Here is a 24392-nt window from a genome sequence, read left to right on the forward strand (position 1 = left end):
GGGGAAACTCATGAGACAATTCTCATCCACCTTGACTGACCCAAATGATTTCTCAATGCTTGTTTCTAATAATATTGTGAGTAACTGAAAACCCATATGAGTCGTCTGAAGTTTTATCCTTTACAGGTATGTGAAGGATTCTGAGACCCTCCAACCAGCTCAGCATCAGCTACTTCCTCTGACTGGGTCCTGATTCAGGTCCTCCCAAGAACGACTTCATTGGATCCACGCTCAAGAGGCCTCTCCCAGGTTTTCCCGATCCCCCTACATCGCCGTAAAGTGCCAGCGCCTTAAGACTTGGGTACGTGTATTACAGCGGAAAGCGTGCCAGCGCCCACAAAGACCCATTGGACCTGTGAGCTCCTCTGACCAAACAGACATAATAAGCTTACCAGCAACGCAGAGTAAGCCACGTGCCTCTGCATGACATCAGCAGCTGATTAACACACAAGAAAAAAATAACTATAGACTAGAGCCTTATCTTTCCTTGAAAAGCTGGGATTTGGAGGAGGTATTCTGAGATCTGTGCTCCTAGCAAGTGACTGATAACATTATAGAGCGGATCGGTCCCTGAGTTCAGAGACTGAGTTGCAGTTGAGTGAAAAATACACAACGAAATCTTGAAGAATTGCACGGAAGTGCAAGTCAAATTTAACCTCCTCCAGCTAGTGGTGGTTGGACTGAGAAATTGCTAAACCAAACCTGTAACAGGACTGGTTATTTGGGTGTCTCTCTCTGTCATTGTTGCCACTTACTGTTCCATTGCTTTCTGTGTTGTGTCTGTAGGCCAGATGTTCTCGGATAATTCACATTGCCCCGACTGTGGACAACAGTGGTTCCCTAGTTTAGAGCTAGGCCACTGGCTGTACCAAACTGAACTTGTGGCCAATGAATGTTACCAAGTTTTCTTAGACCGTATTAGCAGGGCTGATTATTGCCCTGAGTGCTATCCTGATAATTCTGCTAATAGGAGCCTTATTCTCCCTTGGTCTTTCCCACTTGAGTGGGCTCCCCAAAATCTGACCAGGTGGACCTTTGAGAAAGCTTGCCACCCATTTCTTCTAGGTCCCCCACTGGTTAGAAAAAGGATACATGACTCGAGAGTCGCTGGCTTTAACCCTGCCTTACAGTTAATCTTGACGAGAACAGACACGACCTTAAACAAAAAACTTGGCCAAGGCAGTTAACTTCGTAAATAGTCAAAATCAATGCGACTCCAGAGGGTTTTGTGCTAGAAGCCCAAGGAAGATGGAAAAACGACTCCTTTTCAATCTGATCTAGACTGTCACTGCTTTGGGGAACTGCTTAAATGGTTGGATCTGTTACGATGGTCTATACTGATTTTTGTCCAGCACCAATTTAATCAGTATTCCAGCCAGGCTGTTCATCTAGAACCAGACTATTTCATGTTCCCTGTTTTGGAATTAGCTAACTCTACCCCACTTCCCCCTAAAAAAGCTCTACAGCCTCATTATTGACAAATGACAAGGGAGTCCCGAGGCAAGGCCCATACTGTCTGTAGCATAACAGTGTTTCTAGGGATAATTTTTGTGGGAAAGCATCCTCATTGTTGCTTGATTCTAGATCATTCTGGTAAAGCAGCTTAGACATTTTAATAAGAAACTATTTAATTCTTGGTTCTAAATTCCACCTCTTACATATATTTCAGTGATTATATATATCTCTATATACACTTTATTCATATATAATCATTTATTCTTCATTGGCTCTCTTTGGCCTCAGTGTGGCTTTGACATTACCTATAACTGGCCCCTGTCAGAGAAATCACATTCTGTCAGGCGACACCTCCACAAGTTAAACAAAAACATGCAGAGATGCCAGTGTCTACACTTCTTTGGCTCTCCATAAACGACTATTCTGTGTCTGTGGTGACTGGACTACTCTGGAGATGGAAAAGTACCTGTCCTATGAGATAGGTGACAAAAGGAGTCACCAAGCTTGACTCCATATGTGTGATGGAGTCTAAGGGAAGCACCCATCTCAACACTGAGCAGGTCATGTTTGGTCATAGCCACAGCCTGGCCTTCACTTCTCCATGAGAGTCACGGAACCAGAGTTCGGGTAAGAAACTTAGAAAAGGCTGTTGAAAACATCTCAGAAGCCACTGAACAATGTTAAAATTCCACTTAAGATGCTAGATAATTCTCTGCTTGTGTAGCAACTCGACAGTGTTCTCAAGGCCCCAGGCTCTTTCTGTGTTTCCCCTCTGGGATCCTTATCGCATTAGCTTTGGTCCCCCTAGTTTCGCAATGTGGCTTGTTGCTGCTCCCGACATTTCAGTCCCCATCAAAGGCAGCACGTAGGGAGCAAAGCGCGTTCTCCTTTGAAGGCTCTGTCTTATCTGGAGAGAAACTCTTTCTCAACATGCCCTCCCAGCTTTCTTACATCTCATTAGAAGGTATTGGTTCACAACGAAGGCCGGGAAACCAGGCAAAGGGGAATAGGGTTGGCAGTGCCAGGGTAGGTAGGGCACACGGTCTCCCCAATAAAATCAGGGCTCTTAGGAAGGGAGAAGTGAGGAATGAACGGCTGCTGGATGCAGCAGATCATGCCTGCCCCATGTGTGAAGCCTAAAGTTGTTTGTTCGTCTGTGTAAAGAATGTATCCCAGAGATCTACCCTGTATCCGCCTTATGTTTGTCATGATGGAAGTTCTCTCCTGTTACTGCGCTGAATAAACTGTGTGGACTGCTAAACTGCGTGAAGACTAGTTAGTGTATCATTAACCCTTGGTTAACAACTCCTCCACTATCCTAAGGATCACTCCAAAAAGTGAGGTATTGCTTTTGAGGATGGCATTAGGCTCCATACCCCTACATTTCTTCACATACTACTGAGAAACACTACATATGTGCAGTTCTATCAGCAAACTAGAGAAAAGGTCTTTCTGTTTTGACCAGTCTCTCCTTTTTAATAGTAAAGATAAATTAAATGGATTTGCACCATTGATTTTTCAAATCAGTACTGCACGATCTTGTCAAAAATTGAGAATTTCTTGATCTCACAGGAAGTTTGATTCCATAGGTTGCTCAGAGGGCCCAGAAATCTGCATTTTATAAGAGGTGCCTTAGGAGACTGTTGTGCAGCTGCTCTATTGACCAAACTTGGAGAAATGCCGTGCATCCATGGTGTTTAGTTATCTGGCTTCAAAGGATGGGGACTGAGTACTCATCATGCTGCAAGATGGAGACAGTGATTGTGCTTTGCTGGTGACGGATAAAGAGATTTCACGTCAGACTGAAGGTCACTGTTGATATTTCAGGCTACAACTCAAGTCACACTTTTTTCATTAATTAAACTAATAGGACTATTGTAGCCCTCCTCACAAACAGTTCTGTGTGGGGCCATTATAAGCTAAGTGCGCATATGGGCGAGAGAAAGGAATCAAAAATACCAATTTTAATGTTACATGAAGAAGGGTACTTCACCTGCAGACATGATCATATTATCACATACCTGTTTTGCGGTCCGCTCTTAGAAATAACGTCAAGTGGTAAAGTTCATAAAATTGAGCAAGAGAGAAAATTTAGAAAGCTTTGTAGCTTTTCAGCTTAGGTCTTTTCAGTATGACTATCCTTGGCTTAACATACTGTGGATTATTCTAGAATACGCCATAGTTAATAAATACTGAACTTTATAAGTGTGTGCCTACAATTAATTTTCACGACACATGATCTGGAGGTTTATCCATTTGTTTGGATTATGTGAGCCGTGTGCACCTCTTCCAAACCATGGAGGAGTCGATAATACTATCACATAATGGCGGCCATTTTTTAAATGACTTATAACTACCTCCTGGTATTTTATGGCAGACCTGGGCGTGGAAGGTTAATGGAAACACGCTCTGGGGCAGACAGGGAGGAAAATATCTGCTGAAGAGAAGGCTGTCCTGGGTTGTGGGGGACTGAGTTGAGATTCATCTCTAAGTCAAACCCTGGGCAAGCCCAGGCACAGAAAGAATTCCATGGCATCCAGAGTATGTGGCCGTCAGCACGTTACAGATGTCTTTACAGATATCTGTACAAGTGAGATGAGTCATGCCCTGTCCGTCCATCTCTTCAGTTTCCCCCGACAGCCTTTGACTCTCCATGGAATCTTGGGGACCACTTGAAAACTGCTTGTTATAGAGGAAAAATGATGGCTTTGCAGCCAACTGACCTGGGTTTGTCTTCCAATTCTGACACTATGGAGTGACCTTGGGCGATTTCACCTCTGGATCCAGTTTCTTCTTCATCTGTAAAATACAATAAATAACCAAAGTCCATACATCATAAGATAGTCGTGAAGATGCAAGTAGTTAATACAGGAAGTGCTTTTGAATGCTGCCTGGCCCAAAGAAGGCACTGAGCAAATGTTAGCGGTTACTGTCATTGTGTAGGTTTTATATGTGGTCTCCATGGCAGAATGATAAGTTGTTTGAGGGCCAAGATATCTGCTACTTTTTATCCCTGGAGCCTAAAATGGCATCATTCACTAAAATAAGTGTTTAGAAATAGAAAAAAGATACATACTTATTGGGCCCTGACTACCATACATTTGTTTGTCACGATGGCATTTACATCCAAACTACCATCCAGGATTGGCTGATTAGTTTTTGTCTGTCTTAGCTGCTAAACTTCTAATTTCCCTGTCCTTTAAAAAAGAAATTTACATCTTAATGTGGCAGATACCAGCGCTTTTGGACACCTACCTGCCTCTTCCCTTTTCTGTAGGTCTCCTCTGGGTCTCCATCCCATCTTCTCCTTGGTCCCCATGGCGAGACTAGAGGTTTTCAGGATGGACTAGAGCAGCGGCTCTCAACCTGTGGGTCACGACCCCTTTGGGGGTCGAATGACCCTTTCACAGGAGTCACCTAAGACCATCGGAAAACATATTTTCGATGGTCTTGGGAACCGAGACACCGCTCCTCTATCCGTATCCAGGCGGGTCCGCCCACATGCAGATAAGCCCACATCCGAGTACCCGGCTTCAAGACAAAATTTCATTTATTTGTAATTAGAAATAAATATTTCACAATATATACATATTGTTTTTGTGATTAATCACTATGCTTTAATTATGTTCAATTTGTAACAATGAAAATACATCCTGCATATCAGATACTTACATTACGATTCATAACAGTAGCAAAATTACAGTTATAGAGTAGCAACGAAAATAATTTTATGGTTGGGGGTCACCACAACATGAGGAACTGTATTAAGGGGTCGCGGCATCAGGAAGGTTGAGACTCACTGGACTAGAGGTTGGGTGAGGGGTTCTATGCTTTCCCAGCCCTGATTTTGTTCTCACAGGCAGCTTTTCCCTGTCCTGTCTCCCCGTACCTTTCATACGGAAAGGGATAGTCATCCATTTGATTAATTAAAGGGAAGAGGCAGGTAGGTATCAAGAAGCACTGGTATTTGCAACATGTGACTTTTGTCACACCTGGTTGTGACAAAATACATGGGAGACTGGTTGAATGGTGCCTCTAACATTAAGTTCATTGCATGTGGGCTCAAAGAATTGCCATTACAGGCCTTTCCTTTTGATTCTTTTCCCCACAGAAGCTAATATATTTTATTTATTACTCATTTAAGAAATTATTAACTACCTCAAACATAGAAAAGTGCAGAAAATAGCATTCACCTATGCACACAGATCTAACATTCACATTTTGCCACATTTACCTCAGTTCTTTTTTTTAAAGATACTGGACAGGTATAGTCGAATTCCATTCTTGTTCTCATCTTCTTCCTGTCCTTCCCTCTGCAGAAGTGAGCCCTAAATGGAAGCTGATGTGCATCCTTTCTGTTCATGGGTTTAATTTTGCATTTTATATCTATTTAAACAATAGACAGAGCAATAAAAAAGAATTGGACACTTTCAAAATTTTACTATGCAGCAATGTTCATATATAAACATCTAATATGATCCATTTGTGAAGTTGCCTTTCCAACACTTAATTTTGCATGCTGGACTCTGCTAACCTTGGTTGGTACCACAGTGCAAAGACCATCCTGTGTACCAGACAGTGAATACCTACCAGGTTGTCAAAGTATTGCCATTGGTACAAGGGAGATGGAGCTGAAAGGGGACACCTTACAAGACAGAGCACAGGGCAGCCACATCAGGGAAACCTGTGTCCCTTTCTAGAGAAGTCCCAGGATATTGACATTAAGGAAGCATCCCTCAGCCTACCATTTGGTGCGTTCTCCATAAATGGCGAATGAAACCTTACTGCTTTCACCTGTTTCCGGCCCTCATAGAGACGGTGAAAGCAAAAGGATCCAAGTTTTGCTGCACATTGCAGGGTCCCAGGGAAGTGGAGATAACTGCCAGTGATGAGCCTAAGTTTTACTAAACGTGGAAAAATGGATCATCATAACCTCCACATATGGGGCACTGAACACCAACATTTCACAAACCTAAAAGGGATTCACTAAACCTAAATGTTTTTGTGCCATATGAGGCACACGGGTCTTCATTAGTTCCTTTTCGAAAAAGGCCCCATTAAAGGCATTTTTTTTTAAAATACTACAGAATGGTTTTTCCTACAGCTGCAGAAAGTCTCCAACTTCCCATTTCCATCAGGATGAGGCTCTGCCTCACTTCCGTTATGCATCTAAACGTCCCTAATGTATACACTTCCTGGTATGGACTGGACACTGTTCCAAAGATTGAGCTGCCTCTCCAATAGTGGCCTGCAGATCTCCCAGACTCCCCACAAGGCGACTTCTTGTGAGGGTGTGTCACGAAGCTCCGAGTCTGTAGCACTTCTTCCTTGCAGCCTGGAAGGAATAGCACTTCAGCTGTGAACATGAACGCGCCATGTTACAAAGGGCCTGAAAAAATGGCCTACAGGAATGACGTGTGCCTTGAGACAAGAATGGTGTACACCAGGCATTTGTCAGATGATAGACATACTTGTGACGGTTTCTTGGCAGATTGTTTATTGGCTGCAACCTAGTTACCAAGCAACACATTTTTGAGAGCATTCAGTTCTGTTTGTTTGAACTCAAGTTTATTGAGGATATTCTACATGCGATAAAATACAGAGATTTAAGTCTGATGACAAGTGTAAGCACTACCTCAATAAAGATAGGAAACAGGGCCGACTGAGTGGCTCAGTTGGTTAAGAGCTCGCTCAAGAGTTTGAGCTCTGAGCAATAGCGGTTCGATTCTTAGCCCAAGCTGAGCAGCCGCTGAGCTGCGAACAGGTAGCAGGATGGCTCAGCTTAAAAAAAAAAAAGATAGGAAACACTTTCATGACCCCAAAATGTTTCCTCATGCCCTTTTCCAGTCAGTACTTGTTCCCCTAGGAACCACTAATCTGTTGTTTAATCACTGTAGTCCATAGGTCTGCACCAGCAAAAAGGACACCTGTCCCTAATGCCTCCCTTCCTTTCCAGTTTATAACTGGTACCACCATTCATTCATTCATTCATTCATTCATATCTTTTCAGGTAAAATATGGCACTATGTTAGGCATTTGGGATTAAAAATTTTAATTTGTAAAATTAAATTTTACAAAATTACGCTGTAAGAAAGATACAAAGGAGGCTAGTTGGCTAGCTTCAAAATGTACACTTTATAAAGCTCTTTCATATATATATTTTGTTTTTTATTGAGGTAAACTTGGTATATAACATTATATAAGTTACAGGTACACAACATTATAATTCGACATCTGTATATATTACAAAGCGATCATCATCAAAAGTCTAGTTACCGTCCTTTACCATAAAATTGACCCCCTTACCCTCTGGTAACCACAGATCTGTTCTCTGTATCTATGAGTTTTGTTTTGTTTGTTCATTTATTTTGTGTGTGTGTGTGTGTGTGTTTTTAAGATTCCACGTGAGTGAAATCATATGGTATTTGTCTTTCTCAGTCTGACTTATTTCACTTAGCATAATACCCTCAAGGTCCATCCATGTTGTCGCAAATGGCAAGATTTCATTCTTTTTTATGGCTGAGTGGTAGTCCATTGTGTATATACCACATGTTCTTTATCCGTTCATCCATCGATGGACACTTAGATTGTTTCCATATCTTGGCTATTGTGAATAATGCTGCAGTGAGCATAGGGGTGCAGATATCGTTTTGAATTACTGCTTTCATATTCTTTGGACAAACATCCAAAAATGGAATAGCTGGATCATATGGTAGTTCTATTCTTAATTTTTTGAGGATCACATATATTTTTGTATTTAACCCTCCTAGCAAACCTTAATAATTTTTACAGATAATGAAGGTTAAGTAACTTTGGATAGTATTGCTTTTGACAAAAAATAAGATTTAACTATAAAATGATAGTTTTTATTGCTTTTAACCTCTGATTTTGATTCCTTTGGTATATAGCTCATACTAATTTATGTATCAGTCTTCTTTCAGTACTGCCTAAAAAAGCATTATATAAAAAGATGTCTCTTTATTTTACAAAACAATACCACTAAGAAGGCAGTGATGAAACTCCAAATGTGTATTTCCTACTCTTTATACCAAGGAAGCCATCTTAGTTTGCAGGTAGCACCCTGTGCATTGTTACTTGTGAAGGATAAGTACAAGTTTCTGACAGGCAAACTCTGAAAAATTTATATGGAACAGAAATGGAAAACATAAAAGAAATCTGCAGTGATGAATTCAGTACTGAGTAACATTTCCACTCTTAGAATTCCTTTTTATTTCAATTTCATAGATGTCCTCTTTAAGTTTCTGGTCACTTGGTCTTTTTACATCCTTTCCACCACACTGGAATGTATTAGGAGATTACGGCATTCAAGGTTAATAATCTGAAGCTTTTTTCTATTTCTAGTCTAGGATGTGGAATGATCCTCAAGAAAGCCAGAAAACATTTTTTCTTCACTAGAAAAAGTTTCAGAGAGGAAATACTTACTCAAACTAAACAGATTTAATAAATAAAGCTGAAATTGACATTTCTTCCATGTATGAATAAAAAGTCATTTAATTTTAATTTTATTTTTTTTGTCATTTTAATTGTAGTCGCTGTATATATGCCTTTCCTGGGTCCACGGGAAGCATGAGTCTTTTGGGACTTGGGACAAGAAGAAAACAAGACATCTTCACGAGGAAAACCAGACGCTAACAAAAAGTATCCCAAAGCCTGGAGAGAGAGGACACAAACATGGCCGACAGAGGACTCAGGGATCCTTCAGAGGGTAAGACGCGTTTGTACAGCACTGAGGTCGGTGCTGTAGGAAACTAGGGCTGTGCTGAGAGAAAATCTCTGATGACTGACACCTGAAGTTTGGAGGTAACAAAGAAGTTAACTTAATTAATTTGCTATGATTATTCTTACTCTTTTATATTTAGTAAATTTTACCAAAACATCAGACCTTAATTATAAGTAAGATTAATGTTTTAGAGACTCCAATCGTAGAATGGTATTGGAAAACTGCAGTGCATCTTTAAAATATATGGTAGACACATATTTATTTAAAAAAATCAAGAAAACTTGTCTTATGGTGTATATTTAGAGGGGATCTTTCAATTATAGGGAAAGATGAAATTTAAATTCATCCTACTTATGTGTAGTATATATAGGATATACAAAACAGGCAAAACATGAAGTAGATTTTTCAGAAGAGAAGAAGGGCATATTTATTTAAGTCTTTTACTAAGGATGTTTTTAAAATATATAAAAGTAGAGCAGTATAATAAGCCCCCATGTACTCAACATCTAACTTCAAGTACATAATGATCTTGTGGCCTGTCTTGGAATATTTAAATGAGAATCCAAGACGTTATATCTTTTTATTTGTAAACAGTTCATATCTCTTAAAGATAAAATTTAAAAATATATAACCAAAATAGCATTATCACACCTAAAAATTAATAATAGTTATTCTTTAATATGATTACATATCCACTGAGTATTCACATATCCCCAGTTGTCTTATAATCTTTTTTTTCTTAGTTGGGTTTCTTTCTTTTTTCTCTTTACAGTTAGGTCACACACTGCATTTGATTTATATATCTTGTAGGTTGCTTTATTTTTTTAAGCTTTATTATAGAAAATTTCAAACATACATAAAGTAGAGAGATGAAGTGAAACCCATGTAGCCATCAAACAGCTTTATCTGTTGTCAACATCTGGCTAATCCTCTATACTCCCTCACTTCTCCTTTTTTTTAAATCACTGAATTGATGAATAAATACCTGAACACTTATCTAAATACTTGAAATCCTTATCTAAAAGATAAGGATTCTTTTTTTAAAAACATTATCACAGTGCCTTTATTGCTCTAAAAGATGAGCAAAAATGTCTTAGTTATCATCAAATAACTGGCATTCAATTTTTCCTGATTGACTCATAAATATTTCTTTACCAGTTGGTTTCTCAGACACTGGGTCTAAGCAGGGTGGGCCGCACATTGCATGCTGTGGATTTGTCTGTGAAGTCTCTCTTAATCAATAGGTCACTCCTTTTTTTTTTTTCTTGCTATTACCGAAAGAAACAGTCTTTTGTCCCTTGGAATGTCCCACATTCTGGGTTTTACTGATTACATTCCTGAGGCAGAATTGAATACATTCCTGGGAAACTGATAGTTAGCTCTAGAAGCCTGATCAGATTCAAGTTCAGTTGTTTTGCAGGGGTACTTCCTACCATGTTTCCCCGAAAATAAGACCGGGTCTTATATTAATTTTTGCTCCAAAAGACTCATTTTATTCATTTATTCATGTACAAAAATCTACATTTATTCAAATACAGTCATGTCTGGCTGATGATCTTAACTGGGGCTTATTTTGGGGTAGGGCTTATATTACAAATACCCTAAAAATCATTCTAGGGCTTATTTTCCAGTTAGGTCTTATTTTTGGGGAAACACGGTATGTGGTATAGTGCACTTCCTATTGCACTGAATTGGGAGGTTAATGTATCTGGTTTTCCCTCTTTTTTGTGATATTAAGATTGATCAGTGTGGACTCAGCAGTTGTCAGTCTGGCCATCCATTATAAAATTCCTCATTAGCTTTTTGCATAATGGTTTTCGTTGCTGTTGATGACGATTGCCTAGATCCATTATTTCATTAGAGAAGAGGATGTAGTTAATATAACTAAAAGTTGGCTTGTCATTCAGAATGTTTTACATTACTATTATTGGTTAGATTTATTAACATGATAATACATTTGTTTGTCTTAATCTCTTAGTGGATGTCAAGAGAAATAATGTTTAGGAATAATGTGTTGTAAACCATAAAAAAATTATTAATTTTTATATATAAATATTACTCATTTATCAGGGACCTTGTTAAAATCCAAAAAAAAAAATGGGGGAAATTTTTTCAATAAAAATTATAAATTTTTATCTCAATAGACTCTCAAAAGGACTTGGAAAATGACCCACCAATACATTCTCAGGTACAGGAGACCACAGTTCCAGCAAGTACTACCGAAGAAGCTCAGGCCCTAAACCCTGCCTCTGGTCTCAGCAAAGACCACCAAGAGGTAGAAACAATAGGTTCAGGAAGGGCAGATACAGATGATCAACCAGAAAGTCCTGATGAAACAAACTGTGGGAAATGTCCAAAGGATGAAACAGAACCTGAGACCAACCCGAGTTCTCAGGAGGGAGAAGGAAGGCACCCACTCTCTTCAAAAAGTCTGGATGAAGAACCCGACGAACCCGACGAACCCGACAGCTCTCCGGGTGACAAGGCAGGAAGAGCAGATGAACACTCAGGGAGCAGCTCTGCAGCCCTCCCCGAGGAAGCAAGCGACGGCCCCGGAGCTTCACAGGGGCCGCCTGCCACGGAACCCCAGGATGCCCAGACTCCTGGTCACTCCTGTGCAGGGCTGGAGAGCCAGGGTGCACTGAGGAGGCGGCTGCTGGCGCCAGGTGAGAGAACCCCCTGAGCTTCTGTCACTGAGAACAAACAGCATAGGTCAGTCCTTTCCAGAAACTTCTGTCTTTCCTTGGATTAAGGCCTTTGGGCCTCGCCCAAGGTCACAGAAAGAGATATGACTGAGTTGCGATTAGACTGAGGTTTCTCATCAACTAAAGTAGCTAGTTCCACCACATAAAGTTTCTTTTCACACTTAAACTGCATTTTTAAACAATGTTTTTATTTATTTACTGTTTGTATTAATGCAGTATGATATATATAAAAAAGGGCATGACTTTTAAAAAATTCATCTCTGGCTTTTTCTTTTTTATAAGCATGTTTTAATTTACATTTTTAAAAAAATCTTTATTTCTGGGAAAACTAAATGCTACCAAAATGAAGAGATAGGGATATATAAAAACCAACATCAGCGGTACAGTAAGTACCTTTCATGCAGTCATTTCAGTTGTATAGGATTTTGAACAAATCAGTTAATTTCTCTATATCTGATTCCCCACCCCCCTTACATATTAAGAACAAGCATCATATCTCCCGTTATGAAAATAACAGTTACAATGTGCTAAGTCCTAACTGGAACTCAAGAGACATGGATTCTAGTTGTGGTGACTTTGGGCCAGTCTCTGAGCTTCCTGGCACTTCAGTTTCCTATTAGTAGAAGGAAGAAGTTGGACAAGATGCTATCCAGCTCTCGTCTTCTGTGATTGTATTTTATAAGTACTCTGAAGGGCTCAGTCTGAAATGCCCATTTGTCAGTGCAAAGGAATACACAATATTAGATATTCTGTTCATCGGGGACTTGACAAAGAGCTGGAAATTCATGTTCCACTCTAAATCAATGACTGATCTCAAGTATCTGTTTCATTCTTTCATCATTAGAACAGTCTGTAGCTTCAGTGGAGGACTATGTCTCTCACTGTTTCTGCGGCCCCTGGCACAGAGAAGCAACTTGATGAATATTTGTCAAATGAAGGAATGAATGAGATTTGTGTGGACCATTATCTGCCATCAGAATTGCACTGGTGTGCAGGTTCACTGAAGACAGGAAGAAAATATTATTTCAAAATGTAGTTTATTTGTGGGAAGCAACTTAATATAAAGGAATGAGCTAATCTAAGTGAGAAACCTTGTTCCCAGCTCAGCCAGCCACATCTCTTTATGTGACCTTGGGCAAAACCCTTCACATCTCCGGACGTTTTGTCATGATAAAGGTGGGGGCTGGAGTAGGCGTTCACTAAAGATCCTTTCGGTCTTTAAATTCTGTGATGTGATGTTTTAAAAATCTATTTTTGGGGGGAGTGATATGACTAAATGAACCCTCCTTTACAAGTGAAGATGATTCTACTTATATATGCTAATAGAGTATGCCATTTGAGGTGTTTTTCCAGGAGGGGCTATGAGCAGTATTCAGCTTTCACTGTGACATGAGGTACCTGCCTGGGGTCAGGCACACACCTGGACTCAAGAGTGACTTAGCTTAGAGTGCTCCTTTTCAGCCACACATTTTAAAATTGGTGTCTGACCCCACACCTACATTTTTATACAGTTGATCAGTTTCCTTAACCTTGTATTCCCTGCTTTGCGTACCTCCGTCACCACGTTTCAAACTTGCTTTTGTAAGCTACATATTTTGCAACTTCACAGTCCTCTCTGCTGTCTCTAAGCTTAGTGCCTCGTTATCTGTATACTTGGGGATTGGGAAGAGCCATGTGAGACTAGAACACTGGAATCGTTGTCCTGTGGTGTTGTCTTGTGTACGGCTGACGTTTCTGACACTGCTTCTTAATTCTGTACATGTTGTTGAATCACAATTTAGGTAGGTTTGGCTGCAATATTAGGATGCTCGCTTCTTTGTCTTTGATGTAAGGGTCAGTGAGGAATTAGGAATGTAGCAACAGTCTCCTTAAATGAGTTTCAGAGCCCTACATTTTATTCTTCTAAGCAGAGTAAAAGTAACAGTGAGCCTTAAGGGAAAGTCAGGAAGAAAGCTAGCCTTGTATTAAAGAAAACTTTACAAAGTATAGAAATCCTCTCAAACAATTCTTTGTTTTCGTAGGCGGTGTAAAAGTATACACACTGTCATTTGTCTAAAAATAATGTTCTTTTTTTTCCCTCCAGAAGCTGAAAGTCACCAACAAGGAACCCAAAAATTGGAAGAAAAGAAAGAGACTGCACAGGGTACTATACAAAAGAATAATAAAAAGGATTTTTTGAGCTATGGTGAGAATAAAACCTGTCTTGCTGCAGTGTTGATCCACATTCAGAAATCCTCAGAGAAAAGACCTAGAGAACTTGCAGATTTAAACAGTTTTAACATTCTTTTAGCATGTTTTAAGACAATGTGTGATAGTAAGCACAGTAAAACCTTGGATTGCGAGTAACTTGGTTTGCGAGTGCTCTGCAAGACGAGCAGACATTTCTAATACATTTTAACGTGGTAAATGAGTGATGTCTTGCAATACGAGTAGTTTGTTTCTGGAATGAATTGTGCTCGCAAACCAAGGTATTACTGTAATTGTCAAATAGAGTGACAGAGTTGTAGGGGCTTTCCTTCAGGGGTGCTGGCTGATGCTTTGTCATCCTTAACAAAATGGAAATTCCCACAGGAGGAAAGGCGTTTCATAATCAAGAAACTAAAACTTCCTTTTCCGTTAGAGAGTATTAACTTCTCAAGTGGCATTTTTACATTTTGACCCTTTAGGGAAAAAGATGGCCTGTTACAGGTAGTAGGTACTTTGAGAAGGTGGGAGAATATACTGATAGTTCATTTCTAAATCACAAGTTTATATTATATTGTAGCAACATATTATAGCAACAGATACATGAACTTAGCTTTTGCCTTTTAAAAAGATATTGTCCCTTCAAATAATTCAATCTAAGAAATCAGAAAATGTAGATGTGGTAGATTTTAAGAGCAGAAAGTTTAAAGGATTTGGGCAAAAGACACTTACCACAACCAGCAAAATCTAACAGTATCTCTCCCTCATTTCAGTTTGCCACAGGCTTTGTTTCTGACTCACATTCTCCCCAATTTTGTCGTTTATTTTTTCATCCTCTGACAGGCTCCATCTTCCTTGGCTTCCTAGTTCTGACTCTCATTTTGCTACGCTCGGTTCAGAGCTACTATTCCTCTCCAGCTCAGCAAGTGCCCAGAAATCCAGCTTTAGAGGCCTTCCTGGCTCAGTTCAGACAGTTGAAGGATAAATTTCCAGGCCAGAGTCCCTTTCTGTGGCAGCGAGGACGTAAATTTCTCCAGAAACACCTCAATGCTTCCAAGCCCAGCGAGCCCGCCACCATCATCTTTACAGCAGCCCGAGAGGGAAGAGAGACCCTCAAGTGCCTGAGCCACCACGTGGCCGATGCCTACACCTCTTCCCAGAAAGTCTCCGCCATTCAGATCAATGGGGCTGGAAGAAGCCTGCAGGATAGTGATGCGGTGAAGCTACTGGTTGACATGGAGCTGAGCTCTGGCTTTGAGAACGGCCAGAAGGCTGCCGTGGTCCATCGCTTTGAATCCCTTCCTGCAGGCTCCACCTTGATCTTCTACAAGTATTGTGACCATGAGAATGCCGCCTTTAAGGACGTGGCGCTGGTCCTGACCGTTCTCCTAGAGGAGGAAACATTAGAAGCAAGTGTCGGCCCAAGGGAAATTGAAGAGAAAGTGAGAGATTTACTGTGGGCCCGCTTTACCAACTCCAACACTCCCACCTCCTTCAACCACATGGACTCGGACAAGCTGAGTGGGCTGTGGAGCCGTATTTCCCACCTGGTGCTGCCCGTCCAGCCTGTGAGGCACATAGAGGAGCAGGGGTGCCAGCTGTAAGCTGAGCCCTGAATTGGTTATGGAAGTTCCAGGTGTGCTAAATAAAAAGAGCCTTCCATTTATATGGAAGGAGGTTGATGAATGTGAGGAAATCACCTGAAATGCACAAATAAGCTTATTTTAGAAAACAAAAAAAATCATTTTTTACTTTTTGTAAAGTTTTTCTACTCAAAGCTTGACAAAGCTGAAAGGTAGACCTGACTTTTTTTTCCACCCTTACCTTTCAAGCAAATCTGGTGAAATCTAGCATGGTAGATATAACGGAGGATTTTTTTTTTTAATCCAAAAATACAGCAACGGAATTCTTGCACAGGAAAATAATCTGCTCAGAGTAACTACATTGCGGAGTTTATTTTCTTGAGACTCTTAACAGTCTTTTGGATAGTATTTGGACAAAAGCAATTAGTTATGAAGCAATGATAATTAAAAAGAATTGTTTTCTATCACATATCACATATATCAAATATTTTAAAAACTCATTTTAATAGCCTAGTTGTGTGGGATTACATTTTATACTAATTTGCACTTTTGAGTAGTATGAAAAAAGGAAATTTGAATTCACATACTTACCTAAATACTATATGGAAGGCACTGTGCTTTTTTTATGTTAATGAGCTGAGAGAAAAGCAGCGCTACTCAAGAAATGCTCCTAAAACTTGGGGGAATTGTTTATAATCATTGAAAACGAAATTCCAATTGGCTGTGTCTTTACTTGAATTATTTAGAGCAGTGCTTATCAGGCTGTGTCTACTGGTACCCCTCCCCTTTGTATCACAACAGTTCTGCTTTGACTGTTTCATATTTTGGGATTCTTCATAAGATTTCGTTGGAACAAAGAGTTCCACCGATTGAAAAATCACCAATTAAGTGAGAAAACATGTTAAAAGATAGGAAATGGGTAGGAAACAAATGAATGTATTAAAACTCATGAGTACGAAGAGGACGAAATATAGGTTTATTGTAGACACACTTTTTAGGAAAGATAAAGACCTACAGAGGAACAGTGGAGTGTTTAAAGTATTTACTAGCAGATTTCTGATGCTTTTGTTAATTTCTGTTCATCATCACTTCTGCCTCCCCTGAATGGGATTTTATAATTGTCTAGGATGAGGGTTTGAGTCTCCTGTAAGCAGAACAGATTTTAAGAACCAATTGAATAGTAGGTTTTATATAAGTACATTAGCATAACTTGACCATACTGTTTACTTGTTAAGCAGTGATGGAACATTATGTAATGCAGTTCACTTCTTGATCTGCTAGTTAGAAGTACCATTAGGTTAACCATGAGAGAAATGCAAGATGTGCTGTACTAAGTGAGAGGAAGCAGAAATGGTTTCTAAGAGGTTCTAATGGCCAGTATGAATTGCTGGACCATGTTCTGTGATTCTAAAAAAGATTGAGAACAGTGTTCATGGAGACAGTAGGGTTTTTGGGGTTTTTTTTTGGGGGGGGGGTTGTTTGTTTGGTTTTTTTTTTTGCATTTCAGCTCTGAAGGCAGAACTCTAGTCAATGATCTTGACCAAATGAAGGGTCTGTTCCATTACATGGCATTCCTAGGAATGGTCACCATGCTCCTGGAATATTTCAGTGAGGTTTTGGGATATGGTTTTAAGTCACATGATTAAAGTATGGAAGGAGTTTCAGAAACAGTAAAAAGATAATAGAGATCCTTACTGATACCTAAAAAGAGGTCACAAAGACATGAGGGAAGAATCTATTTGAAAGTACGTGTCACAGGCAGATGCATAAATCTGTTCTAACCAAGGCCTTACATTATGCTCCGTTGAGGTAGGGGCCTACCTGACGGGACTATTTTCATTGGGAACTTTGTGAAGCAATCTTCCAACAGGTTTGAGGAAAGACCTGCCTGAACACAAAGTTCAAGCACAGTGAATATAATATCAATATCAATCTACTCTAAACTCAGAGGAAATTGGAGAAAAACCTATATAGCTTATTCACATTTTTTCTGTATTTCTAGATCTCAGATGCTACCTAGCATTACATCACACAAACCGATGATGCCTTGTAGAGCTGTTTTGTTGACCAGCTGACCTGTGCTACCTCGGATCTGTAACCAGTGTGAAGTGTGCATAGCTAATCTGTCTAGTGACTCAGATCACAGCTGAAGCAAAGATTCTTATCTTTTCATTCAGTTGAATATGGTTTTTTCATCATTTCCTTTCAATATAATTTAAAAAAGGAAATTTCAAAAAAGTCAACAATTTTTTTTTTTTTTTTTTACTATTTAGCCTTTGTTAAAAAACTTTTCCTTCCATGTATAAGTGCAATGAGCTGAAACTGTTGTCAGTTTTCTGTCCACTACTTCAAAAATCATTTTACAAAGAAGCAGTATATTATTAGCTCTGGGTCTTTTCATGAATAAGATGATTATTTTTTAAAACGTAAAAGTTTATATTTTTAAATGTACAAATAATTAAAATTTACTATCTAATGTACTCAGTTTAATTTCTATTCAATTGTTTCTATTTTTTACATTTTTCAAGTTTGCAAATGTTCGTGTGTATCTTGAAGTTCTTTCATGACTATAATAGATAGCTTGTTTATTTCACTTAGAACAATGACTTTTGGGCATATGATACCATATGTGATTTAATTATTATCATAGAAGAGCTCTCATTACATTACATAGTAATATAAATCACTTCTTGTTTGATAGCAGATTTCTAGAAGCAACTGGTGAAATCAGAAATTGTCTCTGGACTTGAGTTGTTTTTTTTTCCTATGGAGTAAATTGTAGGTTTCCTACTTAATTTCCAAGAGTTGGCAGAAAAGTTCCAGGGGCTTCATATCACTACAGGTAGTAATGATATTGTTTCTATTTTTTTAAGTCAATAAAATAATTGAAATGTATTTCATTGGAAGGCCCCCAAGCTTACAGAGGCAAGGCTTAGCATGCTGTCACTCACCATACCCCATTTGAACATTGCTGGCCGCTGAGGTGGTTTTGACCCTTTCGCAGTTTTTAATTGTTTGATTTATACTTTTATCTGTTAAAGACAGGAAGCATAATGAGCACTGATGTTAAAATGCATATAACAAACAAATACACCATGTGACAGTGATACTAATTCAGCTACGCGATCTTTACCAGGATTATACCGGCATATCTCTGACTAAAGTTTTTATGCAGTATATAGCATCTCTAGCACTTCAAAAACTAATGTTAAATAGAAAATATAATTCTTATATCTGCTGAGGATTATTTAATGGGAATAAAGATTACATTTATACACAGTTTACTTATAAGAAATAAATAGCAACATGAAAACTTTTATCATTTGAAAATAAAACATTATAATTACAAAAATAAACCAGTACATCATTGTAAAGCCCTTAATAGATCATTTAATAAAAGCAGTTTCTAATCTGTTTTTCAAGTTGAATATGTAGTTAAGTAGCAGTATTCATTTTAATATGTTGTTCACTGAGCATAATATATTTCATTTTAAAATTTATTTGTTGAAAAGTCAGCGGTTTTTCTGTTATTTTCAAAATTAAAATATCTTGAATGCTGTATCACTGTTAATATTTGTCTTTATATACATATTGTGAATATCACTGATTACAAGTCCCTGTATCATAATCTGTTGAAATACGAAATGATTTAAAATTTTTTCTAAAGGTGTCTATGAGACTATCAGATACTGAGGCTATGAGTCACATCCTTGTGAATAATATATTTGCAAAAAAGAGAACTAAATAAAGATATCATGTAAAACAGTTTCTCCAGAAAACTTTAAAATAGGCTTTATTCCTATTTATATTAAATTTAGGTGTTGGGTTGTAGCCTACATTTGCTCTATTCCGATTGAGACTGGGCCACTGAAACTCATTTCCAAGTAATACACTGCTTGTCAACCTGTTTTTAAAAACGTATATAAACTAGTGAAGAGCACTAGGCTTATCCAAATGGCCCAAGGACACAACCAGCATCCTCTAATCTGCAAATAATCTGTAAAGATAAAAATAATTTTGTCTTCAATGCCTTTCCTCCAGCATTACCTGCGGTATCTATTTCAGCTTGTTTTGATGTCTGTAAAAATCCTGTTTCCTGTTCTGGGAAATGACCTCCCACTTTTCCTCCCTCACTGGGGGCTCATTAGCTAAATTTGCCCCTGGCTGGGAGGATTTACCTGCACCAAAGGAAACACTGTGGGCGTGAGAATCAGCGGCTGAGTCTCATCATGGTGGGGCAGAGCTGGCAAGATGCTACGCACAGCAACCCTGCCCTTCCTTCTTGTGCCCAGGCCAGGCCTCCGCCTTATCAAGGCTGCAGGCAGCTGCTCCCAGGTGGTCAGATTACACTGAGATCCCATCATAAAAGAAAGCAGCAGCAAGTTGACTTTCAAACATTGTGCTTTTTTCCTATTTCACTAATATAAATGGGCACTGCTAGCCTTTATGTCCAATTTCTTGGTGTTCCCCTTCACCCCGAGCTGCGGTTGCTTCTGCATTTGTTTCTGATGGATGTTGAAGAAGGTGCCTTATTCAAATTAGTTGACTGGTTTACAAAAAAAAAAAATCTTAATTTTTCTCAGTTAAATGATTCTAGATTCTAGTTCCAGAAAAACAAGTTTAGAGAATTGGGCATGTGGTCATCGATGGTGGGAAAGGAGGCGGCCCTCGTTTAGCAATAATTTCAAGGGCCCGAGAACCCTGTGAAGGTCAGGCGGCCTTGTGGCCATTGGTGACGTGACACGGTGCAAACGCTATGCCTAGAATCTACTGCCTGTCTCACTGAGCATTCTTCGGGTGCTAGTCCTACTTAACGAGGCTTTCTGAGCAGGAGGGAGAGTCGGGTGATAAGTAGGGCCCTGGGACTTGCTCCTAATCTGGGGTGTGCTGATAGGAAATGCGTTTCTTCCTTGTGGACGTCATTCAGTTGTGTGTGGAGAGGAGGAAGAGTCCAGAGTGTGTTAAGAATTTCTGCCTTAGAATGTCGCCAAACAAGAATCAGGAGGCATCTGATAACCATCTCAGCCCCTCCACCCTCGTCTGGCTTTCTGCCCCCACTGGTCTATACTCAACGAAAAACCACCAATCTGTTGACATATTTCATAGAATTGTTTTCTACCAAATCTGACTTTAATTTTGAAAATCTGATTTATTTTTGCAGTTCAGAAAAATAGTCATTCTCAGGAGTCTGCGCATCTTAACAGACAAGCTTTCAGTGAAATGGGCTCAAGTGAAAGGTTAAGGTGAGCCGGAAGGCTAAGCACAAAGGATTCCCCAATACTCACTCCAAGCACCCACAGTAGGTCTGCAGCAGCAGCCTCCTTCCTTTGCAGACTGACTGGCTGCAAACTGTACAGAGCGCCGTGCAGGGGGCTGGGCTGATGCAGTGGCGAAACCACCCTCCACGAACAGCCTGTCTACCTGGGAAGATACAGGACACGCCGAATACCAACCTAGGATGTCACTGTGACAGAGAGGTAGAGGGAGGACCCAGAAAAGGGAGCAGTCGCTTCTAGGGGTGGCCCAGGAGTGGAAAAGGTGTGAAGGACGGCCAAATGGGGGCTGGTGGAAATGGGTCTGTGGGGTCAGTTATAGTTGAAAATTCATGCCAGTGGGATGAACGTGATGGGGGAAATCCCTGTTGTTGTTTTTCTAACTTTTTTTTTTTTTTTGCGCGAGGGGAGGCATGGGCCCTCTCTGGATACCTGACACACATGCATTTACCTTGAAATCCTACGGGTTCACAGACCTCATGTGCATTCAAACAGTCTAGCTGAGGTCCCTGTACAGAGTCCGGGGTACACCTGGCTGGCTTTCCTTCCCCCTTCCCTTCCCCTGCCCTCTCGGTGGCCAGCACTGTGGCAGTCTGGGGACCGTGAGGGGAAGGGTGGCTGCTCAGTGGAGCCGGCCCAGTGCAGTGAGGTCCGCTGCTGAGATGGCTCCCTGGGCTGTGGGACTGGACGGTTCTGCCTGAGGCCTCGGCCATCCATCCTGTTGCCAGGCACAGTGGAGGACCTGATGTGCTGACAGCAGGGAGGAAGGCCAGGCTGCCCAGCTGCCCACCCTATTACTGTGCCCAGCTGGTTCATTCTCTCCACTGCACCAATCCTCTTCCTTTTCATCTTAAAACATGCTGCCTGCCCAGGCCTCCCTTCACCTTTCCCCCAGAACAAGCTGCAAAGCTGCATTCCAACTCTCTTATCTTTGGAGTTTCCCTGAAGCCAGTTTTTGCTTAAGACATTTTGTGGGAGAAGGGAAGAGAGAGAGATTCCCCCCCCCCCCCCCCTGCCTTGCTGCAGGTTTCCGGAGCCCCATGCTCGGGCAGGGCAGCACTGGCAGGATGAGCCAACCTTAAAACTTTGTTTTGATACCAAATTAAAACATAGCCGTTAAAAATAACTCAAACATGAATGGCTCCAGAGTTTCTGTTTGGGGTGATGAAAAAGCTTTGGAAACAGATAGTGGTGATGGTTGCAAATCACTGGGAATGGAATGTCACTTCAAACGGTTAGCATTGTGAAGTTTATGTTCCATGTATTTTACCACAAGCAAAAAAAAACACTTTATTTATTTATACAATATGAAGCTGCGTTGGCTGACACTGTGTTCCCCCTCGTCTTCTGCCCATTGGCCACACTTGTAGCACAGAAGACCCTTTGCTTGTGGAGAGCCCCCCAAGAGGCCCAATAGGAGCCGTGTCCCAGCCTCAGGGCTGGAAGGACTTCAAATGTGGCAGCATGTTGAGAAATCGCAACGTGCCCAGGCGGCTGCTGTCCGCCGACTCGGCATCTCCCACAGTTAAGGATCTGAGCAGAGGCCTCTGCGGGCTCCCCCCTAAGGGTCCTGCTCACAGCCTGAGCACGTGCGCCTCTTGTGACTCTACAGGGCAGTCTCTATCCTCAGGCACAGTGTTGGGATAAGTTAACTCAGAAAAATATCTTTTCGAAACGTACAGTCACAGACATCAAAATCACATAACAAGGCATACACTGACAAGCCTTGTTTTAGCCCCATCGCATCGATCCCCCACTTCCTCCCAATAGGAAACCATTTTCATTAGGTTGTTTTTTTTTATGTATCCTTCTAATGTCTATCTCAGGCACATTTTATTAACATTTTTTTTTTCAGGCACATTTTATATTACCACTTTTTTCCCTTAATTAAAATTCTCAAGTCTCAATTTTTCTCTTTGGATTCCTCCTTATTCATTGTCACCAGCTCATGACGTCCCCTTAGATGGGGTCCTCAGGCCCAGGTGAGGTGGGAGGGGGGCAGAGGCAAGGGAAGATGAGGGGCCTGGGGATTGGACTCTCCTGATCCCTCTGGGTCCCTTTGTTTGGAATCTTCACGTTGGGAGAAAGACTTCAGGGGATGGAAGGAGGGTTAGGTCTCTGCTTTGATCTCAGGATCTTTAATTAGACCCAGAACACAAATCCTCTCAGGGGAGTGGTCCTGTGTTAGGAATAAGGATGCAATTCCCAATGGGTAGAAGACCTCTGGTCCGAGGCGAAACCCAGGAGGATGCAGAGATACTAGGAAGGGTTGTAGTGGGGCCAGGACCCAGCTAGTACCTGCAGGCCAGCGCTGGAGCTCCGCGGTCCTCCAGGTGACGAGGTGCCCGTGGCCAGGGCCACATGAGCCGTGTCATCCTCTGTGGAGACCTGGAGCAGAAGGCGATCTCCGATGCCTGGTGTGAGGCAGCCATGAAGCCCTAGGACGCTGACTCCTGTGAAGACCAAAACTGTCCTGCCCGCTGGGTGGGGCAGGCCTGGGAGCGGGTCCAGGGTGGGTAGGGCTGCATCACCCACCCTGAGATTATAGCTGTGGCTGGGGTTCCTTGCTGGTGGTGGTGTGTATGTGTGTGTAGAATGGGTGACGGGTGGGGGGTGGTTGGTGACAGACTAGAGAGGAAGTGGGGGAGCCAAGTGCTTCCCTGGAGGCCTGGGCAAATTCTCCCCCAGGGACCAGCCATCCTTGGAAAAGGACCTCCTGGGAAAGTAGGTTCGCCTGTGACTGTGGGGGGAGAGAGGGGTGCTGGACCGTTCAGGCCAGGCTGCCTGCTGCCCAGCCAGCTGTGGGCAGGGCTTGCAGTGGCCCTGAGGTGGGGAGAGTGTGTCGCTCTCATACACACTCCCGGGCACACACACCCTCACCCTCATCCTCCATGAAGTCTCCCTCTCACACATAAAGCTATTTCCTGGTTCTCTGGTCCCCACTCCATGCTGCTCCTGTTTTTGCAGTTTCTGCCACCATGGGAGCTAAGGAGATGGTCCCCAAATTCTCTTCTCTTTCCTCCCTTCCCAACATTCAGGGCCTGGTCGCGTGACACTTTCAGAGAGCTGGTGGTTGAACCCAAGCTGCAGGTGGGGAATACCATGGGCCTGGCAGTGAGGTGGGGTGGCAGCAGGGAGGGGGCTGGCGCCTGGGCCGCCCCCCAGCATCGGCAAGGCCACTTCCGCCTCAGGGAGCAGCAGTGTCAACACTTCCAGGCCCCTTTCCCAACAAACAACAGCCCTCCCTGGATGTGCGCTCTGGCTGAGGCCGGGGTGGGCGGCAGCATGGCGGAGGGGGTTTATCAGTGTGGAAGGAACAGGAAGGGAGAAGAAGCTGGTAGGGGTTTTTTGTGTTGAAAATGGACACTCTGGGTGATGGGAAGGAGTGTCCGCCCTTACATCCGTGCCCAGCTGGCCCCTCCCCAGGTGAAGAACGGAAGACCCTGTGGGG

General features: G+C 41.5%; 2 protein-coding genes across 4 annotated transcripts in view; both read left to right on the top strand.

Moving 5' to 3' along the window:
• The window catches only part of LOC109375435 (torsin-1A-interacting protein 2-like), a 30797-nt gene extending 11361 nt beyond the window's left edge, over positions 1-19436 (top strand). Inside the window, exons 1-6 of one of the 3 annotated variants that reach the window (XM_019630824.1) lie at positions 210-301; positions 9006-9181; positions 11341-11862; positions 13985-14086; positions 14929-15721; positions 17671-19436. In XM_019630824.1, the coding sequence (XP_019486369.1) occupies positions 9148-9181; positions 11341-11862; positions 13985-14086; positions 14929-15689 (1419 nt within the window). In that variant the 5' untranslated portion in view covers positions 210-301; positions 9006-9147 and the 3' untranslated portion in view covers positions 15690-15721; positions 17671-19436. Of the gene's footprint in view, positions 1-209; positions 302-9005; positions 9182-11340; positions 11863-13984; positions 14087-14928 lie in introns of those variants that run through there. The other 2 variants (XM_019630823.1, XM_019630825.1) reach the window with 2 other exon arrangements.
• Positions 296-2719, top strand: LOC109375439 (torsin-1A-interacting protein 2). Its single transcript, XM_019630830.1, has one exon. The coding sequence runs from the start codon at positions 792-794 to the stop codon at positions 1185-1187; it is 396 nt and encodes a 131-aa protein (XP_019486375.1). The 5' UTR covers positions 296-791; the 3' UTR covers positions 1188-2719.
• Positions 19437-24392: the final 4956 nt, after the last annotated feature.

The sequence above is a fragment of the Hipposideros armiger genome, unplaced genomic scaffold (genome assembly GCF_001890085.2).
Source record: "Hipposideros armiger isolate ML-2016 unplaced genomic scaffold, ASM189008v1 scaffold_950, whole genome shotgun sequence".
Classification (NCBI taxonomy): Eukaryota; Metazoa; Chordata; class Mammalia; order Chiroptera; family Hipposideridae; genus Hipposideros; species Hipposideros armiger.